The sequence below is a fragment of the Chiloscyllium plagiosum genome, chromosome 5 (genome assembly GCF_004010195.1).
Source record: "Chiloscyllium plagiosum isolate BGI_BamShark_2017 chromosome 5, ASM401019v2, whole genome shotgun sequence".
In the NCBI taxonomy this organism is placed as follows: domain Eukaryota; kingdom Metazoa; phylum Chordata; class Chondrichthyes; order Orectolobiformes; family Hemiscylliidae; genus Chiloscyllium; species Chiloscyllium plagiosum.
The window spans coordinates 35962020-35980775 of record NC_057714.1 but is presented as its reverse complement, the minus strand read 5'-3'; the positions used below and the strand labels follow the sequence as shown (position 1 = coordinate 35980775).

General features: G+C 40.5%; 1 protein-coding gene across 3 annotated transcripts in view; it reads right to left on the bottom strand.

Annotated features, from left to right (window-relative positions):
- The window catches only part of vwdel (von Willebrand factor D and EGF domains-like), a 207413-nt gene that overhangs the window by 86912 nt on the left and 101745 nt on the right, over window positions 1-18756 (bottom strand). For all 3 annotated transcript variants that reach the window (XM_043689848.1, XM_043689850.1, XM_043689849.1), the window contains exons 7-8: window positions 11714-11858; window positions 8297-8520 (exon numbers count right to left, since the gene is read on the bottom strand). In XM_043689848.1, the coding sequence (XP_043545783.1) occupies window positions 8297-8520; window positions 11714-11858 (369 nt within the window). The remainder of the gene's footprint in view (window positions 1-8296; window positions 8521-11713; window positions 11859-18756) is intronic.

Genomic DNA, 18756 nt, shown 5'->3' with positions numbered 1-18756 from the left:
AGCCACGTTGAGTTTCTGGTCAATGATAACCCTCAGGATGTTGATAGTGGGGGATTCAGTGATGGTAACACCATTGAATGCCAAGGGGCCATGGTTAAATTGTCTCTTATTGGTGATGGTCATAGCCTGGCATTTGTGTGGCACAGATGTTACTTGTCACTTGTCAGCCCAAGCCTGGATATTGTCCAGATATTGTTGCATTCGAACATGGACTGCTTCAGTATCTGTGGAGTTGCCATTGGTGCTGAACATTGCGCAGTGAACCTCTCCACTTCTGACCTTATGATGGAGGGAAGGTCATTGATAAATTAGTTGAAGATGGTTTGACTTGAACCCACAACCATCATACTTAGGAATGTGACAACAATATCAACTAAACTACAGTCGAGGACACCACCCTTAGAAACTCCTGGAGCTGAGATGATGGACCTCCAACAACCACAACCATCTTCCTATGTTACGCATGACTCCAACCACCGGAGAGTTTGCCCGATACCCATTTATTCCAGTTTTGCTAGGGACCTGTTCAACCTTCTAGTGCTCACTGCCTCTCTCTCCCATTACTGACAGCTCCTTGTGACTTCAGTAGTACTTGGCTCACCTCAAGTGCTGGTTGGGACGAATAATCACACATCTGATTGCTGAATTGCCCATATTTTTAATGCAAGCAGATGGAGCAAAATAGCAGGTAAGTCATTGGTCATTGGTGAGACTGCACCTGCAGTACTGTGGACAGTTTCAATCTCCTTCCTTAACAAGGGATATATTTGAGTTGGAAGCAGTTCAGGGCAGGTTCAGTGGACTGATTCCAGGGATGGGCAAAAATGAGGACTGCAGATGCTGGAAATTAGAGTCAAGACTGCGGTACTGGAAAAGCACAGCAGGTCAGGCAGCATCCCATGAGCAGGAGAATCAACGCTTTGGGAAAAAAGTCCTTCATCAGGAATTCCTGATGTCATTTGAGGAAAGAATGAACAGCTTGTTTCATTTAGAAAAATGAGGGGTGATCTTGAAACATAAGATCCCAATCTGTCTCGACAGAATAGATGCTGAGATGATGTTTCTCTTTGAGGGTTATCTAGAATTAGCAGGCAGAGTTTAAATTAAAAGAGCCCTTAGTTAATATGAAAATGAAATGTCTTCTTTCAGTAGGTCATCAATCTTTGAATTTCTCATCCACAGCAAACAGAGGCAGTTAGATCACTGAAAATATTCCAGGCAGACTTTTGAGACAGAGTGGACAGAGTTCGCCCGACGAGGAATTCACAGATTAAGAGGGGAGACAGCAAAATGGAGTTAAGAACACAAACAAATTCAGCCATGAATTTATTCAATGACAAACAGCCTCCTTCTGCTTTTATTGCTTATGCTGGACACATGACCAGCAACTTTTAAATAAAGGAAAGTTACCTACAACAAGATAGCGAACTTTTGGGAGGTAGTATGGGTCACTTGAGCGAGCCTCCCAAGCCCCATGAGATTGCTCCTTGTCTGCTGCATTGGCTCATCATCAGCTTCTCCCACATTCTTCACACATCGAGGAGCTCTCACAACTAACTCAATCATTGCTCAATGCCTTCCCCGTTTGCAATATCAAGCTTTTTTAAAGCACAGCAGATACCACCATCGACAAAACACTTACTGAGGCAAATTGAGGGGGACAACAGATTGATCCAGGCAACTGAATTATATCTTCGTGTAATTTATAGCCTGCTCAGGTTGCTCTATCCAAGCTTTTCATCTCATCTTTAAATCTGTCATTGGATTTCTCACACAACAGAGACCATACCCTTTGCCACCAAGAATCCAAAACTTGAAGGCATGCAGTTAGACAGAACAGCTCATGGTACCCAAGTAATGATTGCTCTCAGAGCCAGAAGTGCACTGGAAAAACAGTCATTTTCTATTGATGATGGCCATGTGTATGCTTTGATGGCTACACTTGTACACTCTAACACTACCTAGGTTAGTGCAATATCTTTGACACATTCATGGGACGTGGGCAGCATTGCCAAGGCCAGAATTTGTAATCCTCCCCTAATTGCTTTCAAAGAACTGGGACAAGGTTGGAGCCAAAGTAGTTGTGTAGATACAGGTTTTTCAGAGGGGAGTTCCAAAGTTTGATTTTATGACAGTTACAAAGCAGTGATGATTCATCTCCAAATCAGGATGGTATGTGGCTTGGAGGAGAACTTGCAGGTAGTGCTGCCTTTATCCTTTCAGATGGTGGAGGAGGCTTTAGGCTTGGAAGGTGCTGTTGAATGAGCCTTATAGTCATGGATGAATTAACAGATTGACCCTTGAATGTACTGCTGTCTGTGGAACTGCACTACTGGATTTCTTCATGTGTGTGCAGGTGGGAGCTTCTGATGTCTTTCAGACTCTTCTCCCACTCTCCCATACCTCTCTGCCAGATTCTCTCTCTGGAAGGGTGCATTGCTATCCAAATCTTTGCAGTTGCAGATCATGCTCTCTCTCTCAGCTACTCATCCTCACTTGGTGACCTGCCTCCTGAGCACACAATGTTCAAAACAGATGGATATACTCAGCTTCCAGGACCTCTCATCTATTTGCTTCCATTAGCCACTTTCCCTTACTTTTAAATCCACGCAAAACGTAATTCCAGGGGAAGGAGAAATATGCTACTGACCAAGAAATCAGTTTCATTTTATTGGAGTTAATCGAGCATTAAGTATTGGCCATGTCACTGTACTGTATTCTTCAGAATAATCCAATGGGACTCCTTGAGTCCAGGAGAGGAGAGTAGGATTCTGTTCAACATTTCATCTGAAAAGTCATCACCTCCAACACTGTAGCATATACTTGGTACTTCAATGGAATGTTAATCTAAACTGTTTTTATCCTCATGTCTTAGGGGATTTGACTTGAACCCACAACCATCATACTTAGGAATGTGACAACAATATCAACTAAACTACAGTTGACAACATCATCAACGTTTTATACTTATATAGCACCTTTAGCATTAATCTCGCAAAGCACTTCACAGGAGCATTACTGAAACTAAGTAGGACACTGGTCCTCATAAGGAGACATTAGGGTCAATGATTAAAGGTTTGATCAGAGAGGAAGTTTTTAAAGGAGTGTTTTTAAAGGAGGAAAGTGAGGTAGAAAGGTGTAAAGGGGGAATTCTGGAGCTTAGATACTAAGCAACTGACAAAAAGTTCAACAACAATGGTACAAGTCAAAGAGTGTGGTGCTGGAAAAGCACAGCTGATCAGGCAGCACCCAAAGAGGAGAGTCGGGTATTAGCTCCTCATCAGGAATGGTACAATATGAACCAGAAATGTGCAAGAACCTGTTAGATAAGCAGAGATATCTTTGCGGCTGTGGGATTGGAGAGGACTACAAAAATAGGGAGGGATGAAGATTAGGGATTTGAAAAAAAGGGTGCAAATTTTAAAATCAAGATGTTACTGAATCAGGAGCCGAATTAGGTCTGTGACTTCTGTTCATGTCTCTGGGATAATTCATTCCTTTGTCACATATAGTGGTACATTGGCAGATTTTCTGAGCTTCATATAAAACTCTCCATTATAACAAACAACCACTTGTGTGTAGCATCCACAATAGTAAAACATCCCAAGATAGAGCTCTTGCACACTAAATTTGACATGAAGACATCACAAAACAATATACAAATACAGATGAGTTCATAGAAGTAGATTTAATTCAGCACCCTATAGAAAACAGAAATAAGAATGCATGCAAAATTGAAGTAAATTAGCATTTCACACTCAGCTCTCCTAATTACTTTTCTAAACTTGCTACTAGGAAAGATGGCACTTATAGTGAAAGGTTAGATTCTGCATTTCAGACATCTTGAGAACCTGATCAAAATGGATCTCAGTTTGGATCTTACAAAGGGATTAAAATCACCAACAGCATTAACTACAGTCTGTAGTGGAGAAACCTGCAGGTGGCGAGCAGAGAGAAGAGCTTGCCTTACGTGTTATCCAGCTGCATGCAAGTGCAGTGGTTCATTTTCCCAGACCTGTCAGAGGTGCAGTTCTCCTGGATGTTGAGGTTGTTCCATCAAATGTTAACAGATATTTACGGTTTCCTAGAAGACCCATCTCAGCTGAACTTTGTGGCCAACACTGTGACTATGAAAGTGACCATTATGTCAATTACTTTCCACCTTGATCCTCCTCTGACACTTGGGAGAAACATTCAGGAATTTACAGCTGGGTGTACACAAAAGCATAAAGTAGGTCACTGATACCATCTTTGTCATATCTGTGATGATGCGAGTAAAACTTAGTGTTTGGGGGGATAGATCTCCATAGCACTTCCCATGATTGCAGGCATTGCTAAACACTGATTTGTGGCAATCCTTACATCTCTGATCAACTACGAGTGTTTCACATCAACATTCAGGGCTGCTTCTCTCTCAACGTCCACAGAGATATCACAAAGTAAGGTGGATTCTTGGGAAACAGACTTTATACCTTCATCCCACATCAGTCCAAACTATCTGACCTCTTTAGCCCTGAAGCAGTGTAAAGCTGAGCACCTAAGTTGTCTGCTAGGAGATAAAGAGTTCCTTGTTTCAAACTAAACTGTTGATTCTTGTGAAAATTCAACCAATGTCCCAAAGCATTCTAGGAATGCTATTTCCTAGAATGACTTGGAGATGCCGGTGTTGGACTGGGGTGTACAAAGTTAAAAATCACACAACACCGGATTATAGTCCATCAGGTTTAATTGGAACCACCTGATGAAGGAGCAGCACTCCGAAAGCTAGTGCTTCCAATTAAACCTGTTGGACTATAACCTGGTGTTGTGTGATTTTTAGCTTTGTATATCCTAGAATGTGTGCATCGTTGGGTAAGCTAGCACTTATTTTGTCAATTGCAAACTGCCCTAAGGGAAGTGAGCCACCTTATCAAACAGCCTCACCCTTGTGATGTCAGTACACCAACAGTGCTATTGGGAAGGGAGTTCTGGTATTTTGAGCAGGTTTATTTTGCATTGGTAAACCTGCACATCATCATCTACTGCAAGCCTGATGGCAAGACTGGAAGTTAAATTATACTGAGGTGTTAAAAATATCACAGATAGATCTTCTAAAATTATTTTTGGGCTGAACACTATATTGGGCCAATGTTATAAATCTGCAATAAATAATAATAGAAAGTGCTGCCAACACTTGGATCAGTCAGCATCTGTAGAACTGACTTGCTGAATTGTACATTCTGGAAAGCAGCTCTGGCAATATTTGTAAATAATTATGTTAGTTACAATTTCTTCTGTGTCAATGTGAACATGCATCTATCATAGAGTCCACACACCATTAGTGCTCACTCATATGCCTGCTAGCAAGGTAAAAGAATCTCCTCAAACTGCAAATCATGATTCATAAAAATAACTGATACATGCATGTAATTCGAAAGCTGTGTAATCTCATTTCAGGGCTAGGTAATCATTGCAAACTGCTTGATTTATAATATTCTGGTCAAGAAAGTCAGCTGATTTTCTCACTAAGATTATTACCTTACAATCACCACTGGATATTCATTATTTTCATTGAATATACAGTGCACAATTAATTTCCAGAATTCAGTTTTTAAAAAGATATTAGAGTGGCAGTGATCTGAAGGCATAGCATTTTTATGTCGACATCTTCTATTACCTGTTCACATGTTAAAAACTGATTATATTCACAATGCCCACCAGACTGTAATTTATTTTAAAAAATACTTTGTTGTGTAAAAGTAGTATTAAAGCCTTGTTCAAATTTCCACCATGCAGCAGTAACAATGAGCATATCAACCTGCTCCTACGTAACCTGCTTATTGACTACTTTAACAAATTTATTTGCCAAAATAATTTAGTTAACATCTGTGTTACAATTTCATTTGGGATATTCAATACATTGATTGCTAATAACATCAAGCAAATACAGTTTATTGGGAATACAGATTTGCTTAATTGCATTTCTGATTCATAAGTTAAGATTTAACAGACACCATACCAGTATTCTGTATAGATGTGTACAATAATGTTTTTTGGTACTGTTTGAAAAAAATTGTAAGATTAAAAACTAAAGATTACAAGGGATTTTTGATTGTTGTGAATAATTTAATTTATTGACTACTGCATGGTGGTAGATTTTTAAGTAAATGCCCAGGTTACATATATCCACCCATATTGTAAGCATTTTCTACAAAACAAAAGGCAGCATCTGAACACCCAGGTTATGCATCGAGAGATTTTTCAAACTTGATCCTTTGTAATTCATACTATACTTAACAGAAAACAACTTTATGATTACTTTTGCCTTTAAAAACCAGAGTGTTGATCTCACCATATTTAGTTGGCTTAATTCATTGCCAACATCGGAAATGCCAATTACTTTCACTTCTTATTGGGAAAATTTCTGTGTAAAATTTTGTCAGCCTCACCAGGAGAAACCAGGCCAATTAAAATGCCCCTGCACAAACTCATTCTGTGCTTCCCAACAAACAAATTAGACAATTAAGTAAGGAAGTGCTGCCTTAACACATTTAGCTTTGCAGAATGTACTCAGGCAGTCCAGTCCAATAATGTAACATTTTATAATTTGAAACACTAATATTTCGATGTATGGCATTGAATAAATATCTTAATAATGTATAAACTTCAAAGTTTGAAATCAACACTTAAATCAACTTCAGCTCAGTGGAAGAGTTATTTCCTGCTTGGCCTGGTTTCATTCTGACCAGTGAAAAGTGCTACATCTTTCTTTGAAAAATCATTGAAAAGGTCTGAAATTATCCTAAGAGACAACAGCAAATTTTTCAAGAAAACACTCCTGACTGTATTTTCTGCATAACAATGTGACACTAATGCAGACAAAACTATTTTTTTGAACTTCACCTCTTCTCCTATTTTTGAGGTTTAACATAGAACATAGAACATCACAGTTCAGTGCAGGCCCTTTGGCCCTCGATGTTGCGCCGACCTGTCATACCAATCTGAAGCCCATCTAACCTACACTATTCCATGTATGTCCATATGCTTGTCCAATGATGACTTAAATGTATTTAAAGTTGGTGAATCTACTACCATTGCAGGCAAAGCATTCCATACCCTTACTACTGCAGTCATTATTTTTATCCATTTGCCACATCTCAGCCCAGCTCTGCAGCTTATCTATGTCTCTCTGTAACCTATAACATTCTTCCTCTTCATGTTGTCTGCAAATTTACTAACCCACCCTTCTACGCCCTCATCCAGGTCGTTCATAAAAATGACAAACAGCAGTGGACCCAACACCGACCCTTGCAGTACACCACTGGTAACTGGACTCCAGGATGAACATTTCCCATCAACCACCACCCTCTGTCTTCTTTCAGCAAGCCAATTACTTTATTCTTTTCTAGATGATTATAAATCCTATCTCTTATAACCTTTTCCAACACTTTACCAACATCTGAAGTAAGGGTCACTGGTCTATAATTACCTGGATTGTCTCTACTCCCCTTCTTGAACAGGGGAACCACATTTGCTATCCTCCAGTCTTCTGGCACTATTCCTGTAGACAATGATGATTTAAAGATCCATGCCAAAGGCTCAGCAATCTCCACCCTAGCTTCCCAGAGGATCCTAGGATAAATCCCATCCGGCCCAGGGGACTTATCTATTTTCACAGTCTGCAGGATTTCTAATACCTCTTCCTTGTGAACCTCAATCCCACCTAGTCTAGTTGCCCATGGTGTTGACATCCCTTTTGTAAATAAAACTCATGACTATATTCAATCTGGTTGCCTCACTGACAACTGACAATCATGAGCATTTATATAAGAGTACAGAATTGATCTTATGATAAAACAAAATGGTAGTGCACTTATTCTGCCTGGCATTTCTAAACCACTGTGATTGTATGTACCAATTTACTGAAGAGTCAACTTTCATATTATCCCCATATTAGCTTCAGTATATTTTGGAAGAATGATTCTCAGTTTTTATTAATGAAAGTAATCTTTTTCTAATTTATATTTTAAATCTCAGTCGGCCCTCTAACAACATTTGCTTGCATACCCTTTGATATGAAGAGCATTAGTCCTTTAGTGGCTCAACAAGATAAATGAATAGAATTATAAATATAATTACAAAAGAACAAAGCATATGTCTTAATACATACATGGAGGTGAATTTCTGCAGGGATTCACCAGAGCAGTTAGCACTTCACAATGTAACTAGAGACCAATCAAATTCCCTCTCCTGTAGAAATTCATCCTTACATAGTTCACATTCTTAATATACCATTAGCAAACAAATATTTTACAACCTGAACTGGTTCTGGGATGTAACTGTTCCATAAGAAGTTGTCAGTGGCAATGGGCCATGATGTAATTTCAGTCACGCTGTCACCATCATGTGCAAAATCAGTCACCGCTGTATAGTAAACGGATGATCGGGAACATACACCTCGATTGCAAGGTGCTTGGAGTAGGTCCACATGACATGAAGAAAGGACAAGATTTGATCCTGAATATCCTATCTTTTGTACATCTAGGTAGAATGAGAATTAAACATTTTATGAGATGGGTTTTCCAGGTTTTTTTGCATTAAAAATAAAACATGCCGAGAATTCTCTGTTTGGTGAAGATGGTCTTGTATTGGTGAAGATGTGAACTTGCTGCAGTGGAAGGATGGACATTATTAATCAGTTTGAGAATAGATTAAGAACATTTTGGCCTCAAAACTCTTAACCATTTACTTCACCAGATAAAAATGTGTAGATGGGCACCCGATATCCTAAGAAAATATCAGATTACAACATTGATTTTTTTTATCTCCAGGTGAGAACTGAGCAGGCAGGTGGGTAGAAATTGGCAGCCCATATAATTTACAAACTAAGTTAGAGAGATCTGCTTTGGGATATTTCACCAAATAAAATTGCACAGGAGCAAGAGCAAAGAGATTTAGCAGCCCAGAAACTTTACTCTACAATAAGAGTCTGCACTCTATTTGTGTTTGCCAGCCAATAGGAGATTGAAGGCTGTCCATTTCCTTTTCTTGGTGCATCTGATGTCTGCTGGACACTGTAGAGGGTACCAGCTCCAATGTGTGTGGGGTCATTTCGAAGGGCTCAGAATTAAAGCAGTCAACCACAGTGTATGTGGTGACTAGCCACTCTCATTGCAGCAGATTATGATAACTCTTCATCATGCAGCCTTTGGCGGCAGTTCTGACAGCTTGCATGACAACTACTGGCACTCCATCTTGGATTTCAATCTTTCCTCCAGCTTGCAAGAATGATAGAAAATAAACTTAGGGACTTACCATCTGTCATGTTCTGTTTGGAAACAACTATTACACAGAGAAATGGAATTCAAAAACAAACCAAATCAAGGTGCATCATTGGAAATCTACAAAACATCTTTTTTCAGAATGGCAACATGCCCATTCCCCCATCAGCCTCTCAAGCAGTGCCACGTTGAAACTAAGCAACAACAGAAACATACAACAGCTATGATCCAATCAACAGACAGCAACCCCTACGGCAAAAGCTTTTCAAGGTTAATCATCTCAAGCACTCTGACATTATGTCAAGCAGGCTTTGGCATCCCAATTGGAGCCACTGGAGAAATGCTTTGTAGTAGCATTAATTGTTGGACATTGTGGAGAATTAAGGATTAACAAATGAACAGACCTATATAACCATAACCAGTCATGCTGCAATAGGATGTGAAGGTGAACAGGAAAACTATGAGATGATCGTGTAAGGAAATGGGTGATGAGAACAAGTGAATAACATAACACACTCGTGGTGACAAAGGCTAGATGGATTCTAAGTTAGCTAGTTGACAATAAAATATTCTTGAAATGATCTGGGAATGGATTTTATGGTCTTATCTGTGCACTGTACATTTAACTATGCAAACTGAAGTGCACAGAGGATGGTCATGTTGACTAGAGAACTAGAAAGTGAGAAGAACCTGAAGCAACTGTCATATGATGTAAATGTGATTCCCCATCTTATTTAGGAATAAAGTCTGTTGTGTATACTACACTACAATGCAACAATACTGTAAGTGTAAGCTAAGTGTAGAAAGAAGGAGACCAAGTTGATTCAGCAAAATGGAAATACAGATGTAAATCAGTCTCTGGAGGTTTGGAAAAGGGTGACATTTATTTTTACAACTTGTTTTACACAACTGAAAAACTGAACTGGGTGAGACTTGATACTTGCCCAAATTCTTTCACTGATGTGTATGTGACAATACCCACTGAAGTGATACTGGTCCGCATACTGGTATTCAAAGTGTATAAAGACTACGTATGATGTTTGGATGAAGTATCAATCTAGAAAGGAAGATGGTGCCATAGTGGTCATGTGATTGGATTAGGGCTCCAAAGGCACAAGCTCATGTTCACTGTTGCTTGAGGTGGAATTTAAATTTAGTTAAATCTGGAATTGAAAGGAGCTCTCAGCAATGAAACTATCTTTGACTGTAGCAAATATCCATGCAGCTCATTAATCTGCTTGAAGAAAAGGAAATCTGGATTCTTCGCATGCTTGGAAACCCCTTTTTTAAATACATAGTGTTTAATATAACTACACGTTTATGAATGGAGTGAATTATTTCCTACACCATGGGGAAACTTGTTTTGCTGATGAAGTCCAAATCTCTGTGTTCCTACTTTTCTGCCTCCATGGGAGAATGCTGCATTAAGTAACATTACTGAAGCCTGCATCTGGTATCTGTTTAATGCCAAAATAAAGAGTGGCTTGACTGGCATTGATTAATACCACCTGTAATGACCCCAGTTTAGTAGCAATTCAGAACCATGGACATTTTCAGTGCTACAAACTATAAAAGGTACAACCTATTCCTGAGTTATAGCTGGTGCTACAGCTCTGGCACAGATTCCTTCATAAACCAGAGCTGGCAAGACACATTGTTCTTTCAGGGGGAGAAAGTGAAGACTGCAGATGCTGGAGATCAGAGTCGAGCCCTTCATCAGGGCTGTTGCCTGAAACGTCGATTCTCCTGCTCCGCTGTGCTTTTCCAGCACACCATTTCTCGACATTGCTCCACAATTAACTGAAGGAACAACGTTTTGTTCTTGTGTAAGCTTCAGGCCTTCAGTGCCTCTTTTCCATGTCATCTTCCTCTGGCAGCTGTAAGTCTCTGCCCACTATTTCCTCCTCTTCCACCTCATCTTCCAATAGTACATGGGGCAACACATCTGCACTGCTTACAGACATTTGTGCACCATTGGTAGAAATCAAGATACAGTTCCTACCTTTGAACTTATGCAGAGCAGTCAATGTATTGTATTTAGAAACTCCCTAGTAATCCAAAATGACCAATCAGAGATAAAGCTGAATGCAGCTGAGGATCTTTTCAAGTAAAATTTGTGCAGGTGTCCTTCCTGCTACCAAGAATTTGCTGGTGAGTTTTAGGATTAGTGAACATAACAATCCATCTGCTCAGATCACTTGCTTCAAGATATTGATATAATAGTTTGTATCACATTTGGCTTAGTAACATGACAAAAAACATTTTAACCAGGTATTGGATCATACTTTTTATACATGCATTTGATCCTCCTTTCAAGCTGGTCAAGTAGCCCAAAAAGGTATTCAGCATAATTTGGGTATAATAGGTCAAAACGTGAAATTTGGCAGCAGTCTAACACCAACTTTGTGCAAGTTCTTAAAGTGGGAAATAAAGAGTGAACTAAAGCTGCTTACCTTGATTAACTGTGTTTAGCATAACTGTGAGTTTACATTCATCCTCAGTCTGACTGGATTCAGAGCAAGGGATTGGTACTGTACTCTCAATCACCAGTTTGTGTTGTTTTCCATCCTCTGCTATTGTCAAAGCCTCTGGGTGAATCTGCCAATTCATACCACTTTAGTATTAAAGACAGGTCAGAATAATTACACAGCAAATACATGCCTGAAAAGCAACATCTTTGTGTCACCAGATTTTGAAACTAATCTTTTGTGTTGAAATTAAAATTCAATGTGCACACCGCAGGTTCTATAAATGTAATGCATGGGTTGTTAACATGAAAGTGTTCATTTAAAGCAGACAGTTATACACAATAAGAAATACTCCAATTAAAAGAACAATGTTAGAGGTGTGAAGACCAGGAATTGCATCTTTTGGGTAGAGTTACTTAAACGAACGAAAGTCAATATTATTAATATATGTACTGTAAAAACATTAATGTCGCAAAAGCCACAGCTTCCAAGTGCATAGTTGTCAGCAGGCAGATTTCTTGCATTCTTGGTGCTCCAATTCTAGAAGATCTGCATTGAGGTGCAATGCATCACATTTTGCAGTGGCATTTTTGTGTTGAGTTTCTCTTTTGACTACAGTTGAGATGTGAAGAATGGACACCATGAAGAACTTGGGTGAAGTTTTATGGCTATCCAGATGCAGGCTAGAATTTGTGGGGGTGAGGTGGGGGGGATAGATGGTGCATCAAATACAATTACCAGAAGATGGAGGCAGTGGCGTCATGGATCTTTGTAAGCTGAGCAGGGATCCATGCTGTTCAGGTATTCTGAACTTTGGAAGCCTACTCGTCATGGTACTCTAGCCCTGATCACTTGTTTCCTCCTTGTCCGCAAATCCAATCCTGTACTCTGGGGCCTGCCAGACTAGCACCAATGGGAGATCTAAACTCACCCTACCCAACAGACAATTGTCACTGCAGATTGCCTGTAGCCCTAGCAGTGGCTACCACTTCCATTAGCACAACTTGACAGTTTCAATCACTGGATAGTTGGCACCTCTTGGAGGCATGACCATTTTTCAATTAGGACAAAAGTCTTTGCCTGAGGCCCAATGTTCATAAATCTGTATTGGGGTAACTAGGTGAACCTGAATTTTTAATCAGTGCATGGGACCACCATCTTGCTCGAAAATTAAGATCAAATTTTAAGTGGAATTTGCTATATAAACATTAACCCATGGTAATAATTGAAAAGCAAAATCCTGGAAATTTGAAAATAGAACTTGGTAGCAATATTTAACAGGTTTGGCTGCAGAGTGGTTTTGCCAAGTTTGCAAATTTTCCTGTTCGGTAAGGGAGGGGTGCCATTTACTCACCCAGGAGCCACATGTAAATTCTGAGCTGTGTTGCAACCAGAGAAGAGACCGGACCCTTAAAGTCCCACTGATATGCAACCAAACTCTGCAACTTAAGAAGATCAATGTCTGTATCATGGCATCAGTCATGATGCCTTCTTTGGCAATCCACTGTAACATTTATCTTTGAGCCACAATGAAAGGCCAGAGGCTAGCTACTGGACTACAAAGACAATCACCAACCAAATGGCTCATGATCCTGGTATGTAATCCACATATACATAAGCAGCATGCCTGTAATGGGAACCATATTAGTATATTAAATGTGGTAAAGTAGACTATCAAAGTGCACAAATGTTATGACTGTTTCTGCATAATCTTTGAGAGCTCTGCAATATTTGCCAGAGTGCATGCCAAGATTTGGCATGGTGTGCTGTAAGCTGCAAATCTTTGCTTTACGAAGGCATGGCCCTTTCCATCTGGTATATAGAAAGCAGCTCAGAAAAGTAAAGCAAGGAGACAATCAACATATCTTCTTTCTGTTCAGGCTGAAAAGAAGTAATCCCAGTTTTTTCTTCATTAACAATTTCACAACATTTCCTGACCATCATGATTTGGTCACAATGCTGAAAAAAGCCACCACAAAACCAACTTCCAAACTGAAAGTATGCAATATTCTAAATAATATCAACCATTCTTGTGTTTTCTCTCAGTGTTTGTCCTCCATGTGTCTTTGCCTATCCTGGTTCTCCTGAATGGCACTACAGCTGCCAGGCTGGTAAATAGCTGCTCACTTTCAGTGCAGTGAATGCAGATGGCCCTACAGGAAGGATTTCAAGCAGCTTTCACCTCAGAGCAGCCAAGCTCAGACTGCATCAGCTGGTACATTGATGCTCCACATATCTTAGAGAAAAGCTTTGAGGTGACATCAGCATGTCACGAGACACAGGACACATGATGAGTATTTAAATAGAAATAATGTGCAGGGTTATGGGGAAAGGGCAAGTATTTAGCATGAAGTCATGACGCTCATTCAGTATAGATAATGGTGAAATTTCTGACATTGCACTGTTACAATTATGTGATTCTGAGGCCATAGACAGACAAGGAGACTGGTCTTAGGTGGATGATTGATGAGCAACATCAAGGTCACTGGCAGAGTGGACAGTGGTGGGAGGATAAATGCTGTCATCCTTAAAGGTGAAAGCATTCCATGCTCATGTCTACCATTGCCACTCCCTGGCTTTGTCTCAACAATCCAAGCAATTTGTTGGAAGTCAGATTGTTGGTCTGCTATGGTATCCTGCAAGCCCCTTTGAAGACTGTTGAATACGGATAGCAGCAGTATGAGCTTCCATAACTGGAAGTTGACCTTGTATGACTTCCATCTGAGCTTCAACTGCAGCAATCAGCTGGCACTCCTCTGCCTCCAAAACAGACTCTCACATTTGCTCAGGTGAGGCCTGTTAGAATTCTTGGAAAAGATAACAAGTAGGTTAGACCAGCGAAACCCAGTGGATGTTTAGATTAGATTGGATTCCCTACAGTTATCTACCTAGACTTCCAAAAGGCATTTGATAAGGGGCCTCACGGGAGGCTGCTGAGTCAGGTGAGGGCCCATTGTGTTCGAGGTGAGCTACTGGCATGGATTGAGGATTGGCTGTCTGATAGAAGGCAGAGAGTTGGGATAAAAGGTTCTTTTTCAGAATGGCAGCTAGCGGCAAGTGGTGTCCCGCAGTGTTCGGTGCTGGGGCCGCAGCTGTTCACTTTATATATTAATGATCTGGATGAAAGGACTGGGGGCATTCTGGCAAAGTTCGCTGATGATATGAAGTTAGGTGGACAGGCAGGCAGTACTGAGATGGTGGAGGCTGCAGAAAGATATAGACAGTTTAGGAGAGTGGTCCAGAAAACGGCTGATGAAATTCAACATGAGCAAATGCGAGGTCTTGCACTTTGGAAAAATGAACACAGGCATGGACTATTTTCTAAACAATGAGAAAATTCATAAGGCCAAAGTACAAAGGGATCTGGAAGTGCTAGTACAGGATTCTCTAAAGGTTGACTTGTAGGTTGAGTCCATGGTTAAGAACACAAATGTAATTTTGTCATTTATTTCAAGAGGGTTGGAATATAAAAGCAGCGATGTGGCACTGAGAATTTATCAAGCTCTAGTTAGGCACCATTTAGAATACTGTGTCCAATTTTGGGCCCCACACCTCAGGAAGGACATACTGGCACTGGAGCGTGTCCAGCAGAGATTTGCATTGATAATCCCTGGAATGGATTATCTATTCCAGGACTAACATACGATGAATGGCTGAGGATTCTGGGATTGTATTCATTAGTGTTTAGAAGGTTGAGGGGAAATCTAATAGAAACTTACAAGATAATACATGGCTTAGAAAGGGGGGGACGCTGGAAATTTGTTGACGTTAGGCGAGGATACTAGGACCCATTGGCACAATCTTAGAATTAGAGGAGGTCAATTTAGAATGGAAATGAGGAGACATTTCTTCAGCCAGAGAGTAGTGGGCCTGTGGAGTTCATTGCCATGGAGCACAGTGGAGGTCGGGACGTGAAATGTCTTCAAGGCAGTGATTGATAAATTCTTAATCGTGCAAGGAATTAAGTGCTATGGGAGATTTCAGGTAAATGGAGTTGAAATGCCCATCAGCCATGATTGAATGGGGGAGTGGATTCGATGGGCTGAATAGCCTTACTTCCACTCCTATGTTTTATGGTCTAATCAGACACTGGTGGATTTCTGTTTGAGCTGCAATGTTACCTGTGACATTCATACTGCATTATGATTGAATATAAAAATGTTCTCATGATGTTGGCCTCCACCTCCACTTTAGAAATGTAGGGGTCTCAAGCTCCTGCAAAACCCAGGATCAAATTAGTGTCAGACTCCTCCAAGCTTCTTGAAGGTGACGGCAAATGTTTTGGCAGATTTACCAATGCACCAAGAGTTTAATTGGGTATACCCAGTCTTTTCCGGTTGTGATTCCCAACAACCATTTGCGTCATTTACTGCACAATCTGTATGTGATCTCATGTACTGGCAAACTGCCACTTACTCCTACAGCTCCTAGCACAGCTCCAGGTCACATAAGCCTGGCGTTTCATTCCATGTTGAGGCTCATGTCTAAACTGTAATCTAAGGTTCATGGAGTATCAATACTTGAAATGGTTACTGAGTATGAAAACTCAGTATACTAATGCTTCTTCTTAATCACTGTCTTCCTGCACTTCCAACTTTCGAAATTCTCTCACTGTCAGCCAGTTTACAGCTTTTGTATATCTGAAAAGAGAAAGGGACAAGAATAGTCATGGGATGAGAGGAAAAGCTGATGCAGTTTGTAAATCATAAATATTTGTGGGATTGGGCAAAAATCAAATTTGAGCAGAATTAGTAATGGTGAGCAAGGTTTGTGGAAAGATTTGTAGCTTGGGTGCTGGGTGTCATAGTTGTGAGTATGTTTGCCAAGCTGGGAAGTTGATTTGCAGACGTTTTGTCCCCTGTTGAGATGAATTCTTCAGTAATTTGGAGCTTGCCTGTGAAGTGCTGCTGTACTGTCTCTTCAGGAATTTATTTGGTTCCGTTTCTGCTGCTTCCGGTTGTTCATTATTGTGACCGGTATATTGGGTTCAGGTTAATGTGTTTGTTGGTAGAGTTTGTGGATGAGTGCCATGCTTCTAGACATTCTCTGGCTCTGCTCAGTTTAGCTTGTCCTAGGATTGCTGTCTCATCTCAGTTGAATTTGTGGTCCCTGTCACCTGTGTACATGGCTACTATGGACAACTGGTCGTGCCTTTTAGTGGCTAGTTGGTGTTCACGGATGCAGATTGTTAGTTGTCTGCCTGTTTGTCTTATGTAGTGTTTCGTGCAGTCTTTGCGTAGGATCTTGCAAATTACATTAATCTTGCACATGATGGACATCGGATCTTTTGTGCTGGTGAGTCTGGCTGCCAGTTTATTGCCTGACATGAATCAGAGTGGTCAGAGAACTCTGGCCGTCAGTTCCAGTAATTTTTTATGTAAGGTAGCGTGACTAGTGAGTTAGGTTGGGGCATGTCCTCATCGGATTATTTGTCTGTTTAGGCAACTGCGGATGAAGTTGCAGGGATATCAGTTTTAAACGAATACTCTGTAGAGGTTTTCTTCTTCCCTTCATAGGTCAGGAGTGATGCAGTGTGTTGTAGCCCTCATGAACAGGGTCCTAATGCAGCCTCTCTTGTGTATTTGGGTGGTGCTGTTGTAACTCAGGATTTGGTCAGTAAGTGTGGCTTTCCTGTACACTTTTGTGGTGCATTCACTGTTGTGTTCTTTGTACCATCACATCCAGGAATGGGAGTCGATTGTTGGTTTCCTCCTCTTTCGTAAATCTGATCCCTATGAGCATGGTGTTGATAATCCAGTGTGTTGATTTCTATTCTCTTAATGATACCAAAAGTGTCGTCGACATATCTGATCCAGTGTTTGTTCCAATCTTTGCATCACTGCTATTGCTATGAGCCCAGAGATGGGTGTTCCATTGATATGTTCATATATTTGGTTGTTAAAAGTGAAGTGCGTCAACAAGCACAGGTCTAGTAGTTTTGAGTAGGCAGTCCTTGTTGATTGGTTCTCCGTTGTGTTGCCTGTTCTGCTTATCCAGGAGTTTGGCTATTATCTCTCTGGCTAGAGCTTCATCAATTGAAGTGAATAGTGCTGTAATATCACATGAGACCATTGCTTCATCCTTGTCTATGTTTAAATTCTTGATGTTGTCTGGGAATTCCGTGATGATTATATGGAGTGCTTGGATCTGCTGATAAGATGTTTTAGTTTTTGTTGGATTTCTTTTGCCAGTTTATGCGATGGTGTTCCCGGCAGTGTCACAATGGATCTAGGTGGTCGTCTGGTTTGGGTATTCGTAAAATCTTGTAGTGTTGTTGCTTTCTGGTTTCATCCTTTGCAGATCAATCCTGGTTATTAATCAGTTATTTTTTTTAAAGTTCTGTAATGTGTTGTTTATTTTATTCGTTAGTTGTGGCATGAGAGTCAAAGTAATGAGTATGCCATCATCTTCCATGGTTGTAGCTCATCTGCTGACCATAGCTTCAGTCATGGCTCTTCTAATTTCAATGAAGATGATCTCCTCTAGGTTAAGGACACATAGCTATGCCTGTCCCAAACATTACGTGCTGTAAAAGAGTGAGCATTGTATCAGCGAAAGTAGTATAATATGATCTGCTTGTGAAAAGTATACAGTCGGTGGTATGTGCAAAGAGGGAGATGTGGATGTGAAGCATTCCTCCAAAGTCAACCGTGAGAAGATGAGATGAAACGCTAAATGAGTTACGAGTTGTGACCAACAAGGATTGCTGGGAGCTGAATGAAAGGTATGAGAGAAGTGTGTGGTGAGTGATGCTGTTGTGAAGATAAAAATTTGAAGTTGAATTAACTGACTTGACCACTTCTGAGAGGCCATTAAATATCTTGCAGCATTTTATCCAGGCTTGACACCTGCCATTGATTGCCAATGCCATACCAAAGTGTTGTACGCAGAAGAATGTCAGGCCAGGTGTCAGGTCCAGCATTGGAGGAGGAGGAGTGCATGTAAGCGTTCGGGCCAAGGTTGAAATTGAGCTTGGTCAGATCATAGGGTTAGGGTAGGGATGGGAAGCATGCAGATTAAAAACTTGA